Source organism: Papilio polytes, unplaced genomic scaffold (genome assembly GCF_000836215.1).
Source record: "Papilio polytes unplaced genomic scaffold, Ppol_1.0 DF823980.1, whole genome shotgun sequence".
NCBI lineage: Eukaryota > Metazoa > Arthropoda > Insecta > Lepidoptera > Papilionidae > Papilio > Papilio polytes.
The window spans coordinates 1,018,941-1,043,124 of NW_013525224.1; the positions used below are offsets into that span (position 1 = coordinate 1,018,941).

The 24,184-nt window shown below is 33.7% G+C and overlaps 4 protein-coding genes across 8 annotated transcripts in view; 2 read left to right on the forward strand and 2 right to left on the reverse strand.

The window, feature by feature from the left end:
- LOC106101451 (symplekin) overlaps positions 1-5,957 on the reverse strand; it is a 10,075-nt gene extending 4,118 nt beyond the window's left edge. Inside the window, exons 1-6 of the mRNA XM_013280689.1 lie at positions 5,648-5,957; positions 5,330-5,523; positions 4,079-4,274; positions 3,486-3,667; positions 1,551-3,115; positions 818-1,089 (exon numbers count right to left, since the gene is read on the reverse strand). Coding sequence (XP_013136143.1) covers positions 818-1,089; positions 1,551-3,115; positions 3,486-3,667; positions 4,079-4,274; positions 5,330-5,523; positions 5,648-5,692 — 2,454 coding nt within the window. The 5' untranslated portion in view covers positions 5,693-5,957. The remainder of the gene's footprint in view (positions 1-817; positions 1,090-1,550; positions 3,116-3,485; positions 3,668-4,078; positions 4,275-5,329; positions 5,524-5,647) is intronic.
- A 215-nt stretch (positions 5,958-6,172) lies between these two features.
- LOC106101508 lies at positions 6,173-11,159 on the reverse strand. 5 transcript variants are annotated; one of them, XR_001225515.1, is made up of 7 exons: positions 10,927-11,159; positions 9,981-10,199; positions 9,362-9,497; positions 8,242-8,362; positions 7,953-8,018; positions 6,806-6,861; positions 6,563-6,581 (listed from the first exon to the last, which is right to left on the reverse strand). XR_001225515.1 is itself a non-coding variant. In XM_013280751.1 (6 exons), the coding sequence occupies exons 1-5, from the start codon at positions 11,023-11,025 to the stop codon at positions 7,958-7,960; spliced, it is 636 nt and encodes a 211-aa protein (XP_013136205.1). In that variant the 5' UTR covers positions 11,026-11,159; the 3' UTR covers positions 6,773-6,861; positions 7,953-7,957. The 5 variants fall into 5 exon arrangements, 4 of the variants coding, with proteins under 4 accessions (XP_013136208.1, XP_013136206.1, XP_013136207.1 ...); XM_013280751.1 differs by lacking the exon at positions 6,563-6,581 and having other exon boundaries at positions 6,773-6,861; XM_013280754.1 differs by lacking the exons at positions 9,362-9,497; positions 9,981-10,199; positions 10,927-11,159 and adding an exon at positions 6,173-6,360 and having other exon boundaries at positions 6,452-6,581; positions 6,652-6,861; positions 8,242-8,261.
- A 706-nt stretch (positions 11,160-11,865) lies between these two features.
- LOC106101516 lies at positions 11,866-18,839 on the forward strand. Its single transcript, XM_013280766.1, has 5 exons — positions 11,866-12,089; positions 14,960-15,059; positions 15,718-15,963; positions 17,338-17,467; positions 18,016-18,839. Exons 1-5 carry the CDS (start codon positions 12,013-12,015, stop codon positions 18,531-18,533), a joined length of 1,071 nt encoding a protein of 356 aa, XP_013136220.1. The 5' UTR covers positions 11,866-12,012; the 3' UTR covers positions 18,534-18,839.
- A 2,162-nt stretch (positions 18,840-21,001) lies between these two features.
- On the forward strand, positions 21,002-24,148 carry LOC106101479. Its single transcript, XM_013280721.1, has 4 exons — positions 21,002-21,149; positions 22,428-22,595; positions 23,249-23,393; positions 23,776-24,148. Exons 1-4 carry the CDS (start codon positions 21,063-21,065, stop codon positions 23,940-23,942), a joined length of 567 nt encoding a protein of 188 aa, XP_013136175.1. The 5' UTR covers positions 21,002-21,062; the 3' UTR covers positions 23,943-24,148.
- Positions 24,149-24,184: the final 36 nt, after the last annotated feature.

Sequence of the window (24,184 nt, forward strand, 5' to 3'; positions counted from 1 at the left end):
GAGATGATGATTCAAAGAGACTAAATAAATATGCCCCTAGAAAATATTACATTCTAAAGATATCGATATTGTGTAGAATATCGATACCGTGCTGTAGTAGCGCAACACTACATTATGTCGTCCAATTATATTCTTTTTCTTGATTATGGCTCTCCCTCGGATTTGGCCAGTGTCGAGTGTTTGTGGTTTTATTCTAATTTGGGAGACTGTACAGATCCCATCTCTATGACAGCTGTCAATGTCAAATATTAAGGATAAGCGCGCCATTCCTGGTTATCCTTAGACTAAGCGCACAACTTTGACTAAATTATCGCACAACTGTTGTTCGATTGTCGATTGTTTCAGACAATTCAACTGTTTTTGTACAGGTAGTTGAACCTCCATATAAGCTTATAGGAAACAAAGCGAGACAACAGTTGTGCGATAGTTTAGTCAAAGGTGTACGCTGTTAGTATTGAAGTGTACTAACATTGTTACAATTATATCTTACTTATATTATAAATGCGAAAGTTTAGATGGATGTTTGTTAGAGTTTGTAGCCTAAACGGATGAACGAATCTCGATGAAATTTGGCATAAATATAGAGGATAGTCTGGATAAACATATAGGCTACTCAATTATTTTTTTTTAATTCAACGCGGACGGAGTCGCAGGCGAAAGCTAGTTATTGTATAAAAATATTTAACTCAAATTAAATTATTTCCTTATGTAAAAACAAAAAAAAAATTGTTCTATAGCTTTCGATAGCAATAGAAAAAAAATATTGTTTTTTAAATAGGTTATAAAAGAGTTTTTTTTTATCTCAAAGATAGAATTAATTTTGCTCACTAGGAAACTTTCTATTTCTGTACTTACCTTCTTTCTCAGGGAAGAGCGCTATGACGAGGCTCAAACACAGTTTGTACTGTTCATCAGTCCACACCCTGGCGTGTCGCGGACTGATGATCTCCGGCGGCGTGGACAGGGTAATGAAGCCAAGGTGGAGAAGTGCACTCTTCTCTATAACACGTCGGGCGGAATCCGTGCTGTTTTTGTATATTTTCAGTGAAGATTTAAGCGCTACTTCGCGGATTTCTTCGTTATCACTCACTGAAATATATTTTTTTACTATGATGTTGGTGTTTTTTATGTTTAAAGTCAAGCGGTTATTGTATTATTTAGAAGAATACAAGCGAAAATATGATTTTTAGGCTTCAGTAATATAGGTTTTTACTTTATGAAAATAAATTGGGTTTATGGTATTAATTTTTTTACCTAGTAACACTTACATCTCTTTTTAACATTTATACAGGATGTTTCCTGATCAACGGAACAAAAGTTTCGTGGATGTTGAGAATTTAGAATCAGCCTGTATACAGGTAATAATTATATTTTTTTTTCTAAAGGGTGTTTACTAATCGATGGATCAAAAGCTTTTATTAAAAAAGTTAGATTTATACAGTTGTTTTTTATTCATTAGATCGGAATACAGGATGTTTCTAAATTAAATTATAAAATGCCTAAAAATAATGTAATAAAAAAACATTGTAGACAATAAAATATATACTTACAGACATGTGGCACTAACGAGGCGACATATTTATGAGCTCTTGGTGGACGCATCAAACACAATTCCTCTAACAAATCTAAAGCCAATAGCGCCATCTTGTCTTCACTCACTAAATGTCTCAAATAATCGATAGCTTCCTCAGTCACAACCGGAGACTCTAAATATATTTTTCTCATCAGGACATCCTTATTATTTTCCATCAAAGGGTCCCCTCTTTCGCATACTTGAGTTATCAAAGCACATAGAAGTTGATTGTAATTCTGATCATGCTTTTCATTAACATTCTTCAAAGTTAACGGATGACGATTGAATCCTTGCATTATAGAATACTCTTCATACAACCATGATAAAGCTAAATCCATTCTATTCACAGGATCTTCTAGAATATAACTGAGTACCAAGTCTCTTATATCAGAAGTATAACTTGATGCAAAAATTGTTATGAATTTTGAACGTATTTGTTCAGCACCACCAATAATACAATCTTGTTCGGCTCTTAATATCCTTTCTACGGCTTGTAACATCAGTTTCTCTTTAATATCTTTCGGTATTGGTCTTGTTAGTTCTTGTAGTTTTAATAATTTAACTTTTTGTTTTAATTTAGGTATAGACGGAGTAGGTGGTGCTACCAATTTTTCTTTCTCTTTAGTCTTCCTTTCCTCCGCTTTTATATGCTCTTGTCTTGTTTCCTCCATTAATTTTGATACCGCTGTCTCCATTTCTCTTTCTGCTTTCGCTGATTCTTGAAGTTTAGCGACCGCGTTCTTTAAAGTTACTTTTTCATCATCATCTCTTAGTAATGGTATTTTAGTTGAAGTATCAGATAGTAAAGATGGGATAGATTGAGTGGGAGTTGGAGTGGTGGGCATTGGTTCATCTCTAATCAAAGCTAGCATCATTCTGGCTAGACTTTTCTTCTGTGTATTAGTACCTGAATTTGGTATAGGTTTGTAGACTGTTATAAAGTCATTGGGCATTGTTGGTGGGAGATGATTCAGGAGTGTTGACATGATAAGATTAACAACGCAGTCAATATTATTCAGACCTTCGAAGATAGAGTCTTCTGTAGCTAAAACTTTACTAACACTAATACTGTGTTGACTGCTATCGTCCTCGTAGACAAATTCCCCGCGACTATTACTGTCACTACCTTGACTATTACTTTGTGGTGAATCGATACGGAATCTCTTAGCTGGATTATCGTCTGATTTAATTTCACTAAGGCGTTTATTCCTTCTATCTTTTGGTACCGCTTTGTTTATCTCTTGAGGTGTCATACCGATATCTGAGAGCAGTTGTGTCAAGCTTGGAAGCATATCATTAGAAGATGGATGTCTGATTAGGTTTAAGAGGAGCATTTTCAAATGTTTTCGTACAGAATTGACTTGTGATTGTGAGAGAGTTGGTGGCAAAGTTGTGTGTAGGTCGCCTAACGCTTGGACAACACGTGGCATGAACTTAGATCGTAACTTAGCTAGAAGACATAATGTGGTCATACAAGCCATTAAGTTAACACTGGATATGTGTTGTGAGTTGTGAAATTTCAGTAACAGCTGAAATATATGCCTGGAATAAATATTATAAACCATTAGAATATTGTAGCGTAAACTTATATGTTACGACTATTGTACAGTCAGGACTGTTCGCGGTGTTCCACTTATATAAATATTGCTTTATTAGAGACAAACACCAACTCTTCTTATTATTAACCAAGTAGGTAGCAGTGAATTGTGTTACAATAAGATAATAATAAGTAATACTCGAAAGTTAAGATGGATAGATGTTTGTTAGAGTTTGTAGACGGAACGAATGAACGGATTTCGATGAAATTTAGTATGGATGAGGGGAGAGTTTGGAAGAACACATAAATATAAAACTTCACTTAATTTATTTTTAGAGTCACGGGCAAAAGCTAGTAACATATAAAATCACTTACTCAGCCTCCTCTTCCAAAGCATGTCGTTTCAAGAATGGTAAGTGAGCGGGTAGCTTATCCAGTGTGAATTCATCTTCGGAATCCTCGCTGGAGCTCTGCAGCAGAACCACCTCCTCCAGGAACTTTATGGAGTGAGTTCTTATACCCTCATTCTCACTGTCTATCATATTTAATATCAACAACTGTAAAAAAAAAAAACAATGAATTAATAAATTTAAAAAGAACAAACTGGCTTTCGTCTGTGATTCCGGCCACGTGGAATTAAAAAACAAAAAAGTAGATTAAGTATTCTTCCAGACTATCATTTACATCTATGCCAAAATTTCATCAAAATCTGTTCCGCTTTAGGCTACAAACTCTAACAAACATCCATCTAAACTTTCAGATCATAGTTATATTATAAATACGAAAGTTTAGATGGATGTTTATTTGAGTTTGTAGCCTAAACGGATGAACAGATTTCGATGAAATTTAGTATAAATGTGGAATAAAAAAAATTTCGAAGAACACTTAGGCTGCTCACTTTTGTTTTTCAATTTCACGCGGACGGAGTCGCGGGCTAAAGGTAGTTTATAATATTAACGAGATTGTACCTTTAATTTATTAAGATGTTCCCAAACATGTTGCATTTCTTGTATATCTGCATTGCTTTTACACAGCCATATTAGAACATTCCGGTACGCGATACTGGCCGCTTGTATTGCTCGCTTCTGTACCGCTATCACGGAGTCTATTACTAACATTTGTAATTGTCCAATAATCTTTGGCAGATACTCTGGATATTGTTTGCTGGAATATATAATAAGTAACATTTAAAGCTATAAAAGTACTGAAAGTTGATATACTTATATGAGAGCTATCATATAAATATTATAAATGTGAAGGTTATAATGGATGGATGGATGTTTGTTAGCATTTGTAGCCTAAACGGCTAAAGGGATCTCCATGAAATTTGGCACAGGCTTAGAGCATAGTCTGGAATATCACATAGGCTACGTTTTATGCCGAGAATAGTTACGCTTCCCGTGGGATTCATTAATTTAGTTTTTTAATGTTTACTCAATAATTCTGCAACAGTTCAACATATCTTATTGAAATTTGGCACAGATATAAAACAAAGTCTGGAGTACACATGGGATAAGGTTCATCCCATAGAAATGTCTGGTTCCCGAGGGTTACGTAGCTTTGTATTATTTACATAGTTTGTCTGTTTTCTAATACCAAGCGGATGAAGTCACGGGCAAAAGTTAGTATCAAATAAAAATTAAAGGTAGAAGCTATATTCTGATTGGAAATATAAAACCCTTACTCTTGTCGCCAGAGGGAGTATTGTAGCTACTCCCTTTAAAAATACTATAAGACCATACTAATGGTTGCTGTCATCCCTTGGCCTAGTAATATCAACCAATGACTTGACATATTGGGGGAAAATAATTTCTTTGTGTTTGTATTTTAGTGACCCCCAACCTTTTATATTTGTAACTATCTGCATTATGTTGTAATTATTTGATTATTTAATAAATTTTAATGTAAATTTTCACATTTTTTATAAAATTGTGTTTAATTTATAAAAAGTTACCGGTGACTAGCTAAGTATAAGTGCAGTAATATTTTCATGTAAGTGACTTTGTTAAATTGTCTTAATGAGAATAAAGCCTTTAAGCCTTAGCCATCAGTTTTTGTATTGCTTAGCTGTAATCCATAAATAAAAAATGAAACATTTCAATAATTCTCAAATGAGTGTATACTTATTTTTAATAGAAAACTTCGATATAATTTAAAGTTTTGTAAATGTATATTTATGCAACTGACTGAACATTCTAACTTGATCAGTGGAACCATACCTTAACTCTTCAATGAAAGCAACAACCTGCTTTTTCACATCAGTAGATTTGTCACTGACAAAACTTAGAACATTTTCTATATAAGTAGGAATGCTTTGTGGTGCCTGGTGTATCATAACCTCTATGATTTTTCTTAATAAATTCGCCCTTTTTGTGCCTTCTGATAAGCCAGCATCGTTTATCCATTGCACTAGCTGAAATGGAAAGGGAGAATGAAAGACATTTGGAATCAGTGTATTCGTTATTATTTTTTGTAACAAACTTATAAAACTATTATTTTAGTAACAATCCAATGAAAATCGTTTATTAAACACGAACCTGCGCTTGGGCATTGGCTTGAACACTTTGATATTTTGTAGCCATTTTAATATCTTTAAATACTCCTAAAGATAATCTCCTTTTGATCTAATGTTGTAAAGTTATCATTTTGCAGAAACCAAAGGGTGTACGATTCTGGAATCGCAACGTAGATCATATATCCCGTACTTAAATTAAGATTCAAAATCTTGTCGTATTTAAATTAGAGAAGATTTGAAATAATTTATTAATTATATACAGTTAAAATATATAATTAAACAATTTCAAATTCACATTGCGATGGACCTTGACGCGTCCATTTCACAATGACAGTGACAGCTGACATTGACAATTTACTGCAGACAACTTAGGCATAGAGCAAACATTGTGAAGAGACAGATTATATAGAATTACTCCAAGAAAATGAAAAACGGTCCACTCCATTTTTCGAATCCATCTTAGAAAAAAAAAACAGGAGTTAAAATAAGGGGAGGGGGAATATACTTTTTCAACTCTGTAACCTAATGCAGTTAATAAAAGCCCCAGTTTTTATGTATAAAATATTTATTTGGTATATTAAAAATTTTCAAATAGTAGGTATCAATACAATTATGCCATAAGCGGAGCTTGCTGAGTAGTGTAAAGTGTTTGCATTTCGTACACTCGTGGTTTATTTTGTTCCTCCATTTGTAAATACGTGCTTCTTACGACGATAAGGCAGAAGAAAAGTGTCACTGAAAAAAAGAAAGAAAAGTTTTTGAATATTATTTGAAAAATTGTCTTTTGCAAATGAATTGTGGGTTATAATAATATTCATCTACTTACAACTCCATTTTAACAAAGGTATTGTCGCCAAAAGTCCCAAGAAGATAGTAGTAACCACCACCAGAGCTAACGCGAGTGCCAAAAGAAAGAGTCCTGCCTTGAAGTAATATCTCATGTACTTTGCATTGTTCTGAAAAGGTTACATTATGAAAAATAGATATAGAGCAAAATGTAAGATCATTAAGCGTAAAAAAAGGTACCATATGCACACCGATGACAAGTAGAAGACTAATAAAAAAGTAATAGAGAAGGACTAGCAATAGATATGCGTGGGATATGTAGACTCCAAGCGCTACTTTGGCAATCTCCTCGGCTGTGTGCTCCGGATTCGGTTTAACCTCAGAATTTACGTACATTACTACTTTGTAGAGGGACCAAGATACGGCGCCTGTGAATAATGCGGATATTACCTGAAACAAAGGTTTAAATAAACACTTTTATTTAAATAAAAATGGTTATCCTTAAAAATAGCACTGGAAAAATCGAAATTGACATTGCGTATAACTCAATAATGAACTTTTGTATTTGCTATTAATTTTAGCACTGTCGCAAAATTAACGCAAATTTAAAAAAAAATCAAACTTTTACATTGCTGTAAGAAAACTCACAATAGAAACATATCCAATTACGAGTGAACCGGTCCTCAAACTAATGCAACAGCATTTTTCCATTCTCGGTAGAGTATACGCCATTTTTTCCAATAACTTAATATATTTACGAACACAAGACACAAAATATTTTGTTTTTAAAATACATAACAGAACTAAGACACTGTTTTTCTACTAATGTATAAACGAAAACAACTTCTTGGCGTTAAAAATAAAAACTAACTATTTTGTGTATGATGCACCAATACCGTCGGTCGAGCGTAATCTGCTTATCTCAAACAAAAAGGGCTTTATCGTGATAACGCATCGCCGACGAAAAGTTAGTAGAAAAATGGACATGTATGTTATATTGACGAAATGTTGTCTATTACGAATCTTATGCAATCTAATTAAATTTAAGGCACATTTTTAAATCTGAATATTTTCAAACATTGAATTATTATTTACTGACTTTTATCACATTAAAACAAAACATAACTATTACTTAATGGGAACCAAAATAGATTACAAAAATGTTATTATTGTTTTCTTTTATTAGTAATGTAATATTATCTGTGGTAAAAGTTAACTCTAAAAAGTATTGTCTATTCTTTGAAAAAAAAATCAAAGAACATTAAATTGGACTTCGTATCATTGCTTTTGTTATCGCTATTTAGTCGTTCATTCCGTTTTCGATAAATAATTTATATTTAGTTATTAGCTTTCGCCCGCGACTCCTTGCTTAATTAAAAAAACAAAACACAAAAGTAAGCCTTTCTGTTCTTCTAGACTCTACATCTATGCCAACATCGAGATCCGTTAACAGTTTTGGCGGCAAACTCTAACAAACATCACTTCGTCGAAACTTTCGCATTTATAATACTAGTAATAAGCATAAATTTTTTAAATCTTACCATATTTAACGGCGATAGTAGTGGGTTACAAGAGATGTTGTCTGAGATTGACCTTCGCTACCTTTTCTAAAAAAAAACAGAAATATCAATAAAACAATTTTTTAAACTGGAATATTTCGCATAAGAAAATCTTTATAAATAATAAATGGCTTTATATATTTCGTGTAGTAACTAGTTTCTAAAAAAAAAACAAATATTTCAATACAAATTTGAAAGTTTTTAAAAATTCTTCTCGAAATAGGAACGTAATTATCGAAAATGATAAACCCATCAAAGTTTGTTGACTTACGACTTTGTGCTTAGGTCATAAAGGTTTTGCACTTTCTCTGGATAATTTCTAGGATCAATTTCATCTGACGTTAAAGTCACGTAGTAACTGTATACAGTTATCAACGAATAGAACTCCAGAACTGCGGAGAAAAAAATGTATTTTACGACAAAATGAAAAGAGTAGAGAGTGAATTTCCTTCTACAAATGTATCGAAAAACAATTACAAATATTTTTAGCTAACAGATAATCTTACTAATGTTACAAATACGAAAGTTTAAATGGATGAATGTTTGTTAGAGTTTGTAGCCTAAACGGCTGAACGGATTCCAATGAAATTTGGTACAGATGTAGGGGATAGTCTGGAAGAAAACAAGGTACTCACTTTTGTTTTTTTTATTCCACGCGGACGGAGTGGCGGGCTAAAGCTAGTACTGTTTATTAACTTATTAGTTAATGTAGAAAATGGCGTCGGGTCGATTCAGGGGTTAATTCGAAAGTATTAGAAAATATGTTTTATTACAAAGACAACACTGATCATGTAGTACTTTTAATTATGGAAAACTAGCTTTCTCTCGCGACTCCGTCCGCGCGGAATTAAAAAAAATGCAAGTAGCCTATGTGTTCTTCCAGAATATCCTCTACATCTATGTCAAATTTCATCGAAATCCGTTCAGCCGTTTAGGCTACAAACTCTAACAAACATCCATCCATCTAAACTTTCACATTTACAATATTAGTATGATTTACAAGTCGTTTTGAATCAACATAGATATGTTGGTCTCTAGAGATTGCAGGCTTTGACCAGACCAGACCTTGGTTTTTTGAATTTACATATAATGTTCGAGTCTCTAGGGGGATAGTTGCCCTTCTAGAGACGCCTATGTTACGGTTGCCATTTTAATTAAAACATGATGATATTTATATCACGAGGTACATGAATATTTACCACTAGCTGTTGCTCGCGACTTCGCACGCGTTAAATTTATAGCCTATGTTACTCACAGATAAATTTCTTTTCTAATGGTGAAATAATTTTTAAAATCGACCCAGTAGTTTTTAAATTATTTCAATTTTAAATATATACAAAAATACAAATCTTTCCTCTTTATAATTTTAGTATAGAAAGTTCAATACTCACTGACAAACATCAACATGACCAAGTACCAGCCTATAAGCTTCCTGTGGTTGAGGCACAACGCCAACAACAGTAGTACTTCGGCCAGCCATGTGACGCAGCGGCAGATCAGATACTGTCGTAGTGGCCGCGATCTTAACTGAAATTATGGCAATATCTTTTTAAATAGTATTCTGGCTGTATTACTTCAAAGACTTAGATAAAGTGTAGGGAAGCTGTAGTAGACAGTATAGTAACATTCAAACTTTATGGCAGCTCGGAATGTCGTAGATTCTTTGGGAAATATGATTTTAGGCATCGTTGGGACGACAAAGTGGCTCAATCTGGTACTAATAGCAGTAGACAAGCAAACGATGAGCCGTCATAAGGTTTTAGACTAACTTTTCATCATTTTTATATCTTACTAATAATATAAATGCGAAAGTTTGGATGGATAGATGTTTGTAGGAGTTTATAGCTTAAACTGCTGAATAAATCTCGATGAAATTTGGCGTAGATGTAGAATTTAGTCTAGAAGAATACATAGGCTACTTAATAAGTGTTTTTTTTAATTCCGCGTGGATAGATTCGCGGTTGAAGGCTCTGTTGAAGGTCTAGTATAGAGAAAAAAGTCCAGACGTACCTTATACAAGCCCCAAGTGAAATAAATAACACAGAACATAAATAGTATCGCCTCTACAACTAGTAGGGCAACATATAAGTAGTAAATAAGGTAGAAATTTTCATCAAAAATGTATTTCTTTTTCGGCCACAAGAGTAGCATGTGCAGCGGCGATTTGCGTCGTGCCAACACTTCCAGTATCGCTGAAGAGAAGAATACTATGCCGAACCATGATCTGAACTATAAGTAAAAAGACGTTTAAAATATCTCGCTATTTGAGTATATCAGAGGAAGTTTGAGAGTAGTCCCAGGATAGAGAAAGGAATAAAAGGTCAGCATGGTATGGGCATGTTATGAGTGATGAATCGCATGTAACAAGAACGTTAGTTATGAATGTGGTACACCGGTAGAATTAGACCTAGAAAGTGATGGATTGCGTGAAAGGTGACATCTAGAAGGGAGTGATGACTGAGATGACGTAAGAGAGTTATTTGCAGAACAGAAACCAGGTTAATGAGGAAGATGATGACTGCAAGCGCCATAGTTTACATCACGGTGATTCCTCCACCGTAAGCATATCAGGTGATGTACAGTCGGGGAAACTGGTATTAAACCTTTAAGAAACGATACGCGGAACAAATGTACAAAGCAGCTTATTAAAGGTACGAAAAAAGTCGGTTATTGATACACTTTGTTTGCACCACTCACTGCTATCTAATAAGTTATTTGTAGGAAGACACGGAGTTTATAATAGACAAGGCAATTTTTCCTGCAGTGACCGTGTCCGCGAGTGTACATATGAAATTTAAAAATGGAAAACATTAGTACATTGCAGGATTTGAACCCAGGATCTGTAGATTACAAGTCAAGTGGTTAACCTCTAAGTCTGCGCTCTAGTATTATAATAGTTGTAAAATTAAGATGGTGTAGGAAACATCTGAAAATTGTAAAAGGATATGATACTAACAGAAGTCCAAGCAAGAATGATAAGGCAACCAAATCGTAACGAGAAGAGCAGTAAGAATGTCTGTATCGTTGGCAAAATAACTTCCACAATTAAACACATTGTAATGCGTTATAATATCTATTTATTGATCATAACTATTGTACGTTACTATTGGTGCCTTTGGGACTGAAATTCACTTTAAAACATTATAAATTAAATAAACATGACATGTTACAAAAGAGGTTAGGAAATGATGTCAATTTGACAAAAAACTACAGATAAATAACTGACATCTATAAATGGAGAGGCTATGCGACATTTATTTTGTGTCTATTTTATTTTCGCCATCTTGGCGTTGACGTCATTAGTCATTCATAAAGGTGAAACGCGTAATTGTTCCCACTTCACGCCTGTCATCTGTGTGGTCGTGGTATTGCAGCGGGCGAGCCGACCTATGCGTGCTACAACTGTCAAGTCTAACAATATATCATCTAACTAATCTAACCAATATTATAAATGCGAAAGTTTAGATGGATGGATGGATGTTTGTTAGAGTTTGTAGCCTAAACGGCTGAACGAATCTGAATGAAATTTGGCATAGATGTAGAGCAGAGTATGGAAGAGCACATAGGGTAATTATTTTTGTTTTTTTTTAATACCACGCGGACGGAGTCGCGGGCGAAAGCTAGTAACCTTTAAGTTGTACATCAGATATTTTGTTATCAATGTGCAATACTTTTGAAATGCAGTAAAAAGGAAGTGCCAAAAGATAAGATGATCAACGAAGTATTCATTGAAACCTCTGACATTTTTTACTTAAATTGACGAACTATAATATAACTAAAAGCGGTAAACAAACGCGTCAATGCGATAGTATAAATATTCGCAAGAGATAAGATAACTTAACTTCGATAATATTTCTGATTTGCTTTGCATGTTACACGTTCAGTTTCACGTTGTATTTTATAGATATATGAAATGAATAAAATGTGATTCCTACGAGAATATTATAATTAAAATAATGGTGATACTTAAAATATGTTATATTTAAAATATTGAATGGAATTGTGTTTACATTTAGTGATGAAATCGTAAACGTTTTGAGTAATGGAGGTTTTTCGACAGCGCAGTCTTCGGGAGGTAGTCGATTTTTGTAGAGAACGTGCCAAGGAAAAATTTAAGAGGTAAGTAATTTATTTTTGAGAGTGAAAATTCTTTAACGTTTTCAGAAATGAAAATAAAGCCGTATTAAAGGGTAGCGTTTCAAATACATTTTAGTAAACTAGTGACTAGTGTAAGACGCGGATTTTTGCCAAATCATTTCTATTGAAAACATGAATATTTACACTTTGTTATTTTCCCCCTGGTCGTATATCACTCACGTGGGATCGGCGCACAAATCAGGATCTTTCATTTTAATCCCTACTATCTATACCAATATTTTAAAGAGGAAAGATTTGTATTTTTCGATTTTTGTATGTAAAGTATTGGGCCGATTTCAAAAATTCTTTCACCATTAGAAAGGTAAACCATCTGTGAGTAACATAGGCTACGTTTTTTTATTATTTTTTTAATTTCACGCGTGCGAAATCGCGACTAACAGCTAGTTTGTAATTACCTTTTTTATGATGATTGATACTTTTACGTTCTTATGAAAATTACTTCAAACTTTGTATATTTCCTATAAAAATTATAGATAAGCTGATTATTGTTTTTGATTGTTAATTAATTTATGTAATATTTATCCGTTTTTTATGGGTTTGGTTTATCTTTGAGATTAGTTATTTTAAGATAACATTATTAGACTAAATATTGATATAGACAGCTGGATGATATTATTGTTTTTATATGGGTTTATGTACTTTTATGTTATTTTTATAATTTGTTGTCTGTTTAGCATGTTTACAAAACAAACGTAAGGGTAAAGTATTACTCGACGTTTTAAATAACTTTTTAAAATGAGAATAACGAATATTAAGTGTACTTCTTACTAATATTATAAATGCGAAAGTTTAGATGGATGGATGGATGGATGCTTGTTAGCGTTTCTAGCCTAAACGGCTGAACGGATTGAAAAGACTGAAATTTGGTACTGGTTAGAGCATAGTCTGGAAGAACACATAGGCTAGTTTTTATCCCGGCAATAGTTACGGTTCCCGTGGGATTCATTAATTTAGTTTTTTAATGTTTACTCGATCATTCTGCAACGGTTCAACATATCCTTTTGAAATTTGGCACAGATATAAAACAAAGTCTGGAGTACACTTGGGATGAGGTTCATCCCCGAGAAATGTCCGATTCCCGAGGGATACGTAGTTTTTTGTTATTTATATAGTTCATATGATTTCTTATTCCACGCGGACGAAGTCGCAAGCAACAGCTCGTCTTACGAATAAATGCGAAAGTCTTGATAGAGGTTTGTTAGAGTTTATAGCTTAAACAGCTAAACGGTTATTGGTGAAATATGGCATAGATGTAGAGCATAGTCTGAAAGAACACAAAAGTTACTTGATTTTGTTTTTTTAGTTGAATATGTAAGGTACAGTCGTGTCCGTTCGCAGTATTATAGTTACAGAAAAATAATTTTCTACGTCTATGAAATAGCGAACAATAATTTTTTTTACAATTAACCCTGGATTTTGTAAAGGTCTTCTGAACACTGGTTTAAGGTGTACAAGTGGTTTACACAAAAACTATAAAGGTGGAATACGAGCAATTCCAGTACTCTTGTCCTTCCCTCTAATTTAATAAAAGAACGGGAAGGGTAGGTTTGTCGGAGGACATGTATTTGTAATATTTATTCTTTCTTTGCCCTTGAAAAGTGGGCAACAAATCAACCACCATCTGAATTATGCATATGTCTATGGGCAGCAGGTTACTATTTTAGCAAGCTATATCAGGGTGCTCGCTCGTTTGCCATCTTGAGTAAACCGTCAATGGACGCGATTGTACGTCTATTTATATTACTGTAGCTATACTGTGATAAAATAAGAAAACTACTATCAAGGCTTACTATTTATATCAATATAGATAGCGAATGATTTATCAATTTTCTCTATCTGTTTTTTTTTATAATACAAGGTGGCAAACGAGCAAGCGGCCACCTGTATCTAGCGAAGTGGAAAGCGACCGCTGCCCATAAACATCCGCAATTGCAGATGCGTTGCCTACTCTTCATTGACGGAGGAGGAGACGCACATAAGAGAACATTTCCCCTTCATATGCATCTCCTCTACCGTGAAATCCACTTTTCGTTTCCATCCTTTCCTCTTAAGAAAAGAGTGGGAAGGAAAAGGGACTAAAATTAGTCCTCCGGGACCACACTCATCAGACGAAACGCGGAATTAACTTCCACTTCACGCCTGTTTTCTGTGCGGTCGTGGTATTACACCGGGCGAGCCGGCCCATTCGTGCGAAGATGTTAAAGCGGGCTCTACCACTGTTGTTTTCCTTGTAATGTAATCTTGTCTTCTGAAACATGTTTTGAATGAGTATTACTTCTACAACTTACCGTCTTTTATTCTCCCGTGAATGAAACCATTTCTTTCACTCCAAGTCCTTAAGTCGTTAAAGAGACTTAAAGTGTATGTTTCCCCATTAAATCTACACTGAAGGTGATTCTTCTGTCTGTAAATTTCCTTATCCTACTCGCGTAGGGTCGGCGCACCTTGTTTTCGTCCTAATAACTATATTATCCGTCATCTCAGTCATCACTCCCTTCTAGATCATGTCATCTTTCACGCAATACTACTTCTAGGTCTACACTACGGGTGTACCACTTTCATAACTAACGTTCTCCTTGTTACATGTGATTCATCCCTCCTCATAACATGCTCAAACCATACTAACCTTTTACTCCTTAATTTCTCATTCTCTGGAGTTACTCTCAAACTGACTTTCTGTCTTCCAATTTTTTTTATGTCAGTATTAACTCCTTGTACCGTACCAACATATTTCTAGTATCTTTTGTATGAATAATTTCATTCCTTCCTTGTTATATATTTGCATTAATTTAGGCGGCGGTGATATTTATTTGTTTATTTATTTATTTCAGATATAAAAAGAAAGCAAAATGGTACTGGCCAGAACTTCATCTCTACTGCGGAGTGTGCAAGCTTCGCACTGGCCTGTACATACGATCTACTATCTGTTTGGTAAGTATTGGACTGGCTCTATCTATGAAACTTCATTTAATTGTTTACATTTGTGAAATTTTCAATTGCAAATTTTAATATTCAAATTCACAAATGACAACGAAGGCATATGACATTGGATACCAATTACCGTTACCATGGCAACCTAGCTTCCTTGATGCCAGCTTGTAGTTTATAGTCCCTTTCATACAAGAATGTATCCAATTTATGTACACCCTAAGTTTAATGGCGTGAAAATACAGCCTAAAGCGTGTCATACGTGTTGGGCTTATTAAAGAAATAATTATTAAAAAAATATGCTGCGATTTCTGACATCCTACGCTACGAAATACTGTGTGTTACGCTTTATTATATTAGTATAGATAGACATAGATTTATTTGACTTATACAATAATACGTTGTAATTAATTACAAGCGTTTAACTATTTTTATATCATAAGATGGCAAGCGAACAAGCGGCCACCTAAATCTGCCACAGATATTTACAGACTCGTTGCCTACTCGTGGTAGACGGAGGTGACCCACATTGCAGGCACGCACATGCGTCTCCATCATCAAATCCACTATCCCTTCCCATCCTTTCCTTATAAGAAAGGGTGGAAAGGGAAAAAGACTAAAAGTAGACTAGTACTAAAAGATAATGTTTCTATTGTTTTAGGTGTTCTACGTAATAGCAACTATACTCAATATTCTTATGGTATACTACATAGTAGCCCGCGGGAGATTTCTATTTTCAATGGATATGTCGGTATTAGAAGAATATTTCGATGGTAATTTGACAGCAGAGACGTTTGTGCAAGCGAAGAAAATTTATACTTTGATATTATCTTATTTAATAGTGTGGTGTGTCTTCAAATTTATATACATCTTGTCTCTTGTATCCACCATCTATGCAATGTACAAAGTAAGTATTAACATTTTTTTTTATTTTGTTCCCGTACTGTTTGTCTATGCAAGAGTATTCTGTACTAATGTTATAAAGAGGAAAACTTTGTTTGTTTCATTATGAAATAATGCAAAAACTACTGGGCCGATTTCGTAAATTCTTTCACCATTAAAAAGCTACGTTGTCAGTGAGTAACATAGGCTGTGTTTTATGTTATTTTTTTAATTTAACGCGGACCGAGTCGCGGACGAAAGCTAGTGTTTAATAAATATGTTGATTAGTTGCTAGATTTATATAAACATAGTACAGATGGTATAAAAATTATTAAAAGGAGATTCATCTATGAAGTAAACTTTGATTTAAATTTTATTTAATTCGTAGGATTTTAAGTGTTCAATTATATAAAAAATCTTAAATCTCTAAATAACATGATTCAACAAATTAAGTTAGGTAGTGACTTGGTAAATGACGCATTTATAGCGTAACTAGCTGTCGCCCTCGACTTCGTCCGCGTGGAGTTAAAAAAGAAACAAAAGCAAGCTTATGAGGTTTTCCAGACTATCCTCTATATTTATTCCAAATTTCATCGAAATCCGTTCAGCCGTTTAGGCTACAAATTTTAACAAACTTCCATCCTTCTATCTAAACTTTCGCATTTATAATATTAGTAAGATTAGTAAGATATTGACTCATCTACATACTAATGTTTAGTGTTTTTACTGAGATACAAGGAAATAAATCTTTTAATCAAAAAAATGAACAAATACCAAATTGCTAGTTTCTTACTGGTACAAAACAGAACCATATATGGTTCTCCTTTTCGATAGTTTCAAAAATAAAACTATGTGTAGGCTTTTTGCAAATTTTTAAATATGAAAAGAATTATTTGCATTGTAATGCTAAATTGTAGAAAAGTCGAGCATGATTGTATGACAATCAGCATTTTTGTATGTATTTCTTAGAAAAAAGCCGATAACGCTTAGTCTATTTAAATAAAATAAAAGATAAGATTGAGAATTGACTGGTTCTTCGATAAAATTATAGCATACTAGCTGTCGCTCGCAACTCCGTCTGCGTAGAATTAAAAAAAAACAAAATTGAGTAGCCTATGTGTTCTTCCAGACTATCTTCTATGTCTATGCCAAATTTAATCGAAATCCGTTCACTCGTTTGGGCTACAAACTCTAACAAACATCCATCCATCTAAACTTTTGCATTTATAATTTTAGTATGATATTTAAAGTAAAATGTCGAATAATAGAATATTTTAAACATCTGCTTATATATTTTCTCTCACATATTTCCTTTGTAAGAACAGAGACGTCAATATTTTTGTATACTCCTCAACAGTCGAAACCCATTGGACTTTATTAACCGTTATTGTTATTTCAGAAAAAGCCGAGAATTTTGAAAATAGTCCTTTTTAATAACACTCTCAATTGGATTTTGGATGTCATATTGTCATTTTTCGGAGCTGTACTGACACAATTATTCTCTAAAGCTTTAGTCGTGTTTTGTATTTGTAAGTATTAAAAAATCTAAATATTTTAACTTCAAAATAATGTACAGTCAACTACGAACGCGATATACGAGTTATTTAAAATAATACCAACGTTTTCCGACATAAAAGACGTTACAATGAATTTTTTATTATAACATAAGGTGGCAAACACGCAAGCGGCCACGTGAATCCGCCATAATGGCGAAGCAACCGCTGCCCATAGACATCCGCGATCGCAGATGCATTGCCTACCCTTATCCGACGAAAGAGGAGACGCACATAAAGAGAATATTTCCCCTTCCTATGCACCTCCTCTACCGTCAAATCCACTTCGCGTTGCACCACACTCATCAGACGAAACACGGAATTGCTTCCATTTGACGCCTGTCTTCTGTGTGGTCGTGGTATTACACCGGGCGTGCCGGCCCATTCGTACTAAGATGTTAAATAGGGCACTGTTAAAAATACCATCAAACTCCATGACTGTACATATTTGTGTATTAAAATTAAATGATTAGGTTTTTTCTGTAGATTAAAAAATAGATAATTTAATCTGATTATTTTTTTAGTATTCGAAGGGTACAATATATTGGCGTTAGCAAGTGAATACAAGCAATTGAAAGGAAAATCAAAACTTTTAATAAACCTGCCTATCACAAGTGTTGAAGTGCCCTCACCAACAGATGGCTCTGATCAATTGCAAGAGATACGTCACAATGGATTTAAACATTGCGAAACTTGTTCTTGTATAATCGAACCAATGTTACCAAATACTTCTGAACCTAGAATAGTACCATCATCTTCTGTAACGACAGCTCAATGTACGCCGGTTGAAGAAGAAAAACAATTTAACATCAAGGATGTAGAAATAATTTTCAACCAAGATCAATTGTTGCAACAGAGTAGTTCTGTATTAGAAAATAGAAATACAAGACTATATCGACCGACAGTGTTAGAACTACCGCCGTATAATGAAGAGAGAGAGATAGATATAAAGAAAGAGAAAGAATCAGATGTGCCAGTTATTTATGACCAAAATCAATTGAATATTTGTGGCAGCCCTGTGTTAGAGAGTCAAGAATGTTAATAATTTTCTACCTATAGTAACAAAATTTCGTCTGGAAATATGTAAAATCTAAATGGACATAGAAAATAGCCTGAAATAAAAAAAATATTACAGCTATAGTACTCTTGTGACTTTTTTATACTAATAGATGGCGCTATTGAACTATTATAGTTTCACTTATTCCTACCAGGGAAGATAACTTTGTCGGTCTATAACAGTATACATACTAAGACCGCGAACACCTTTGACTCAACTATCGCACGACTATTTAGTCTCGCTTTGATTCCTATGAGCTTATATGGAGGTCACACTACTCGATTTTTAGTTGTGCAAAACAGAATTGGCTGCGAAACAATCGACAATCGCACAACGGTTGTGCGATAGTTTAGTCAAAGGTGTGCGGCTTTATGGTAATTTATCCAATTGTTTATTAAATATGAATATAATAGGAATTATAATATTTTCGTTTGAATTACGACTTATTTAGTTTTTAATTACTTTAAGGTTTCTAAAACATTGTTTCTCTTTAAATAAATAAATGATTCTCTATATTTTGATGTTAATTTGATATCTATGCCGGTTTGATCTGAACCTAAAGAAAAATAGAGAAAGGAGTACATAATGTAATGTGACGTTACTGAATATTACAAATACAAATATTTTATTGGTAAGAGAATTACAAGTCATTATGTTAAAAAATAAATAAAAACCCATACAGATATTCTGAATAAAAATTGTGTACATAACCAATCATGGTAGGAAAAATTCTTCGACACTATAGAAGGCTTTTTGTATTAGTTATGACTTAAGTTGATTTTTAAAAATTTATTACAGTAATAATAGGGAACATCGAATCAGTTTTCTTATAGATTACTTAATATAAATTTGACTAGGATAAACGTTTTTTAATTTAACATAGAGTTGTGATATTATTTTTAAATGGCGTCGACAATTGTACTTGTTCTTAAACTTGGAACCCATTCAGATTTTCTGTGTGTTGTATGTTGTAGAAAGGGTGTCGCCAATACTAGTAAAAAATATTTTATAATGTGGGCTAATTTAAAAAAAAAACTGATGTCATTACTGAGTTACATAGGGATTATAGGCTCCTTATTGTTTCTAAGTGGTATACAAATTAAATCTGTTATACAATTTTGATTCTCTAGACTGGAAAAATCCGATAGGTGGCGCCCACGAGTGGCAGTCGTTTAATTTTTTTTTGCATAGTTCAATTACACGTCCATCTTAAACGTAACATTTCTAAATATTTCTAACTTTTTGGCTTTTAAACAGACATCGTCATATTTAAGTACATTTAGGTATTTGCTACTGATATCTCAGTGTTATTATTAGTTAATAGCTGTCGCCCGCGACTCCGTCCACGTGGAATTGATGAAAAAACGAAAGTATAAGCGTATTTGTTCTTCCAGACTGTCCATCTACACCAGATTTCATCGAAATCCATTCAGCAGTTTAGGCTACAAACTCTAATAAACATCCATCCATTTAACTTTCGCATTTATAATATTAGTAAGATTACTTGTTAAATGTAATTATAACTTGTTCGCAAAAAATTTATCTTTGTTTATATTATAATTGTTGTCGACAAATTGTTGGGGTTATACCAATAAGTTACTTCAATTGGTTTTTACAATAACATAGTTTCCCAAAACAAGTAGAATATTAACTTCCGATGATAGGGGGATTCCCGTTTGTTTTGTTATGAACTATATCATTCGTGTTTTGTTTGTTGTTTTTAGAATATGAGTTTTTTATCTTTTTAAATTAAATCAAATAACAACATGCTTTTGTTTTCGGCAATGAAAACAAAACACAGTTCATAGTAGTTGAACTTTGTATAGTATTCTGTTTCATTATCATAAATAATTTAATGACATTTTGAGGTTATTTTTTAAATACTCACAACTTCTTTATCATAATATACTAATTATAAATACAAATGTTTGGATTGATGGATGGGCAAACCCTTTATGATTGGTATAACTGGAGTTTTTTAGTTGAAAATGTAGAACATAGTCTGGAAGAAAACGTCGACTTACTAAGTTTTAAGGTGTTAATATTTATGGTGAAAATTATCTTAAAATCTCCAATACAATTCACGGCTGTCAAAGTGTTAAACCACTTACACCACCGTCAAATCTATTTTTCCTTCCCGTCCCTTCCTGTTCAGAAAAGGGTGGAAAGGAAAAGGGACTAAAATTAATTTGCCGGCACCACACTCATCAGACGAAACGCGGAATTGCTTCCATTTCACGCATGTCTTGTGTAGTGTGAAGTTAAGTTAAAAGGTTGCGGAAGTATAACGGATGCGGACGACACAGGATCGAGCATCATGCGATTAGGCTAATGATAATAAAGAGTTAGCTTATATTATGGAAAAATAAGTTCGGTATGATAATTGTTTTAACGCATTTATCTCGGACAAAACGACGGAAGCTGTATGTACATAAATACACCAATCACAGGATGTTTTATTCAGTCTCGTGTGGGCCGACTGAGTGTGCGCAAGTGTTTGTGTGATCCAACAAAATGTATTGTGAGATACCCAAATTATTTAGATGCTGTTTTTGCCTGCCTCTACGGAAAGGTGCTTTGATATTTGGATATGTTAATATTGTAAGTATGATAGTCTTATTATTAGTAATGTGAATTTATAAATTAGATTTCTAATTTTGGATTTTGAATACTGTTTTGTTCATATATTAGCGAACTGTTATGATGTTAGGGAAGGTCAATGACCAGCAGTGGACAGTATATTTCTCATAGATTCTAATTGCATTGATTCGATTCTCAATCGACTTGTTTATGCAATTTTTATTACCCTGAGAGTCTATCACGAATATCTTTGTGACAGTCGCGAGAACGTATTCGTAACGTCATCGACATTATTTGAGATGTGTCTTTGTACTTTAATAGAGGTGCTGCATAAATCTAATACAAATTTTATCTATTACGTTACGAAAACTATCTCATCACGAATGTTCTTAATACGCCCTCTGGACACATCCTTTAAAATCTCTGGATATCAATATCAATATAAAATTCTAATCTGTTTATTGCTACCTTGTTGTTTTGAGAAGGGAATGACAGCGAGGACTATAAGTTTTGTACTTGTCATTTACTAATCTGTGACAAGATACGACCCCTTCTCGATCTTGACCTGAGGTGTTATGATCGAGGACAAACCGGGTCAAAGCGACTCTGACGTCATGCAACTTCAAGTATAACGTTGGTTTCCACTGCTGTAACATTTAGAAAAACTATCTCTATTTTGGAGAAGAGAATGACAGAGATGAAAGTCGTTAGAAAAGGTATAGGTACAAATGTCAGTGTAAATTACAATTGAGTCAAGGTTTTTTTTCATCAGACGAAGAGGTTTCAAAGAGATAATCAATTTAAGATACTATTACGTCCTTAACAAGATTGACGGCGTGATATTTGAATGCTACATTAATATAGGTTCAACGACTTATGGGACAGGGGTCCATATGTGAATGTTACATTCCTCGGGTCATCGAACATAATGTGCATATTATCTTGGAAGAGATAGTATAACAAAAGCAATTAAGTTTGCAATTAAATAAAAAAGAAGAAAGGCGACAGTATAAATAAATTGTATTTTAGTTTTCTGATAAAATAGGTTATTTTTTATCAACAAATGAAAACATTCTAAGTAAATCCATGGTCCTTGTCGCCTCCACATAACAGATTAATAAGAGATTCAAAAAAATCTTGACGTATATTTATAAAATAATAAATGTAGCCTATGTTATTAATTAATAACGTAGCTTTTAAATGGTAAAAGAATTTTTCAAATCGACCCAGTGGTTTTTGAGTTATTTCAATTGATACAAAAATGTTATTCTTTCTCAAAACCAATGTCTCTATTTGCAGCTGTTTTCCATCTTTATGCTGTCTCTGTACAGCTACTCTGTACATAATGCGTTGGGATTTACAATGGTGTACCACGGCTCCACCGCAGGGTTAGAAGACGGGGTCTGTGTGGGCATCTATTGCGTGGAGATACTTATGAATGTTGCTCTAGTGTATGGAGCCCATGTGGTAAGATGTTTGTTATATTATTAATATAAGAGTACTACTAAAATGTAATCAACAAAATAGCCTATGTTACACATAGATAAATTACCTATCTAACGGTGAAAGAATTTTTAAAATCGGGCCAGTAGTTTTTGAGTTATTTGAATACAAAAATCTAATAATTTACGAGTAAATCTTTTCTCTTTATAATATTAGTATAAATAATATGACCAAAATAATGTCGATTTTAGGCATCAACATTCAGTTGTTTCGAGTTTAAAATGTCGTTTGAGATTATTGAAAATTGTTACACTCAATACTGTTAATGAGATGTGATTTTTATGTTTTTGTCGTTTTTACATTTCTGTAGAAGCACTAACACATGAAGTTCCCCTTGTTAGCACAGATCACGTAATGTTATCCGGAACAGTTCAAATGAACGGCCACGTCCTGTGACAATTTGCTTTGTTCCCGCCTGCTTGTGTCATCCGGGTTTACAATATTATTGTCCTTGATTAATGAAGTTCATGGACATAGAATTAAAATGAGAAACCTACAATTTTTTTAGTTTTTTTTTAGTTGTGCAACTAAACAGTTGAATTGGCTGCGAAACAATCGACAATCGCACAACAGTTTTTAAAGGTGTGCGCCCTTTCTTACAATTTTGTTTGTTGCAGAGGAACATTACGTTTTTAAAAAGCTTCTATTACTACGCCGTGGCGACTGTGCTGATGACGTTCATAATTCAGAGCATATCTTTAGCGAATTCGGTTCACTTTGGAATGGTCATTGAAATGCTCTCTCTGTATATAACTGGACTGTGTAAGTACACATAATTCCTCAAGAGTTTTTTTTTTAAGAAGAAGGTACTAAGAAAACGGTAAAGCCGAATGACTGACATTATGACGCAACGATTAGAAATTTGATGGCTGTTGAAATTAAAAAAAAAATGAGTAGCCTATGTGTTCTTCCAGACTATCCTCTACATCTGTACTAAATTTCATCGAATTCCGTTCAGCCGTTTAGGCTTCAAATTCTAATAAACATCCATCCGATTTTTCGCATTTATATCAGTACCATAAGAATTCAACCCGTAGTGGGCCAGTATCATTCACTATGGTTTACTCACCCCTTGTAAGAGTAGGCTTCGAACCCCAAGTGGAGACGTATAGTGAGCTGGTGATGATGATGATGAATTTAACAGGTATACATTTGTATTTGATCATCGTGGTGCGAAGTCTGGTGAGCAAATTGGAGATATCAGATGGCCATGCATACGAAAACCAACTCCAGCAAATCGTCAGCGGAGAGAACATAGTGGAAGGGAATGGAATTTACCCTAGTACTGTAGTACCGAATACCACCGCGTAGTTACCCTTCCATTCTACTGTTCCTTTAATACCTTTAATGTAAACCAGAGGTTCTCAAACTTTTGCAGACCTCTTTAATTAACTGGTCTCAAAGCTCTTGCATACGAGTACATTTCGTTTTCTGTAACTTTTCTGTAATTAAATTAAGTTTTAGTAATGGGGATGTTTCCTAATGTTACAAATCCAAATAAAGTTATGTTTAATATTTTAAAGACAGCATTTTATAACCTATAATAACATTTA

Excerpts from the sequence above, each read along its gene's own strand:
- LOC106101508 (XM_013280751.1), bottom strand. The coding sequence starts at position 11,025 with ATGTGTTTAATTGTGGAAGTTATTTTGCCAACGATACAGACATTCTTA. Across the intron at positions 9,498-9,980 it reads TCACTTGGGGCTTGTATAAG|TTAAGATCGCGGCCACTACG; the intron begins GTACGTCTGGAC and ends CCATAATTTCAG. Across the intron at positions 8,363-9,361 it reads GGTCATGTTGATGTTTGTCA|TTCTGGAGTTCTATTCGTTG; the intron begins GTGAGTATTGAA and ends TTTTCTCCGCAG.
- LOC106101516 (XM_013280766.1), top strand. The coding sequence starts at position 12,013 with ATGGAGGTTTTTCGACAGCGCAGTCTTCGGGAGGTAGTCGATTTTTGT. Across the intron at positions 15,060-15,717 it reads TACGATCTACTATCTGTTTG|GTGTTCTACGTAATAGCAAC; the intron begins GTAAGTATTGGA and ends CTATTGTTTTAG. Across the intron at positions 17,468-18,015 it reads TTTAGTCGTGTTTTGTATTT|TATTCGAAGGGTACAATATA; the intron begins GTAAGTATTAAA and ends TTATTTTTTTAG.
- LOC106101479 (XM_013280721.1), top strand. The coding sequence starts at position 21,063 with ATGTATTGTGAGATACCCAAATTATTTAGATGCTGTTTTTGCCTGCCT. Across the intron at positions 21,150-22,427 it reads TATTTGGATATGTTAATATT|CTGTTTTCCATCTTTATGCT; the intron begins GTAAGTATGATA and ends CTCTATTTGCAG. Across the intron at positions 22,596-23,248 it reads TAGTGTATGGAGCCCATGTG|AGGAACATTACGTTTTTAAA; the intron begins GTAAGATGTTTG and ends TGTTTGTTGCAG.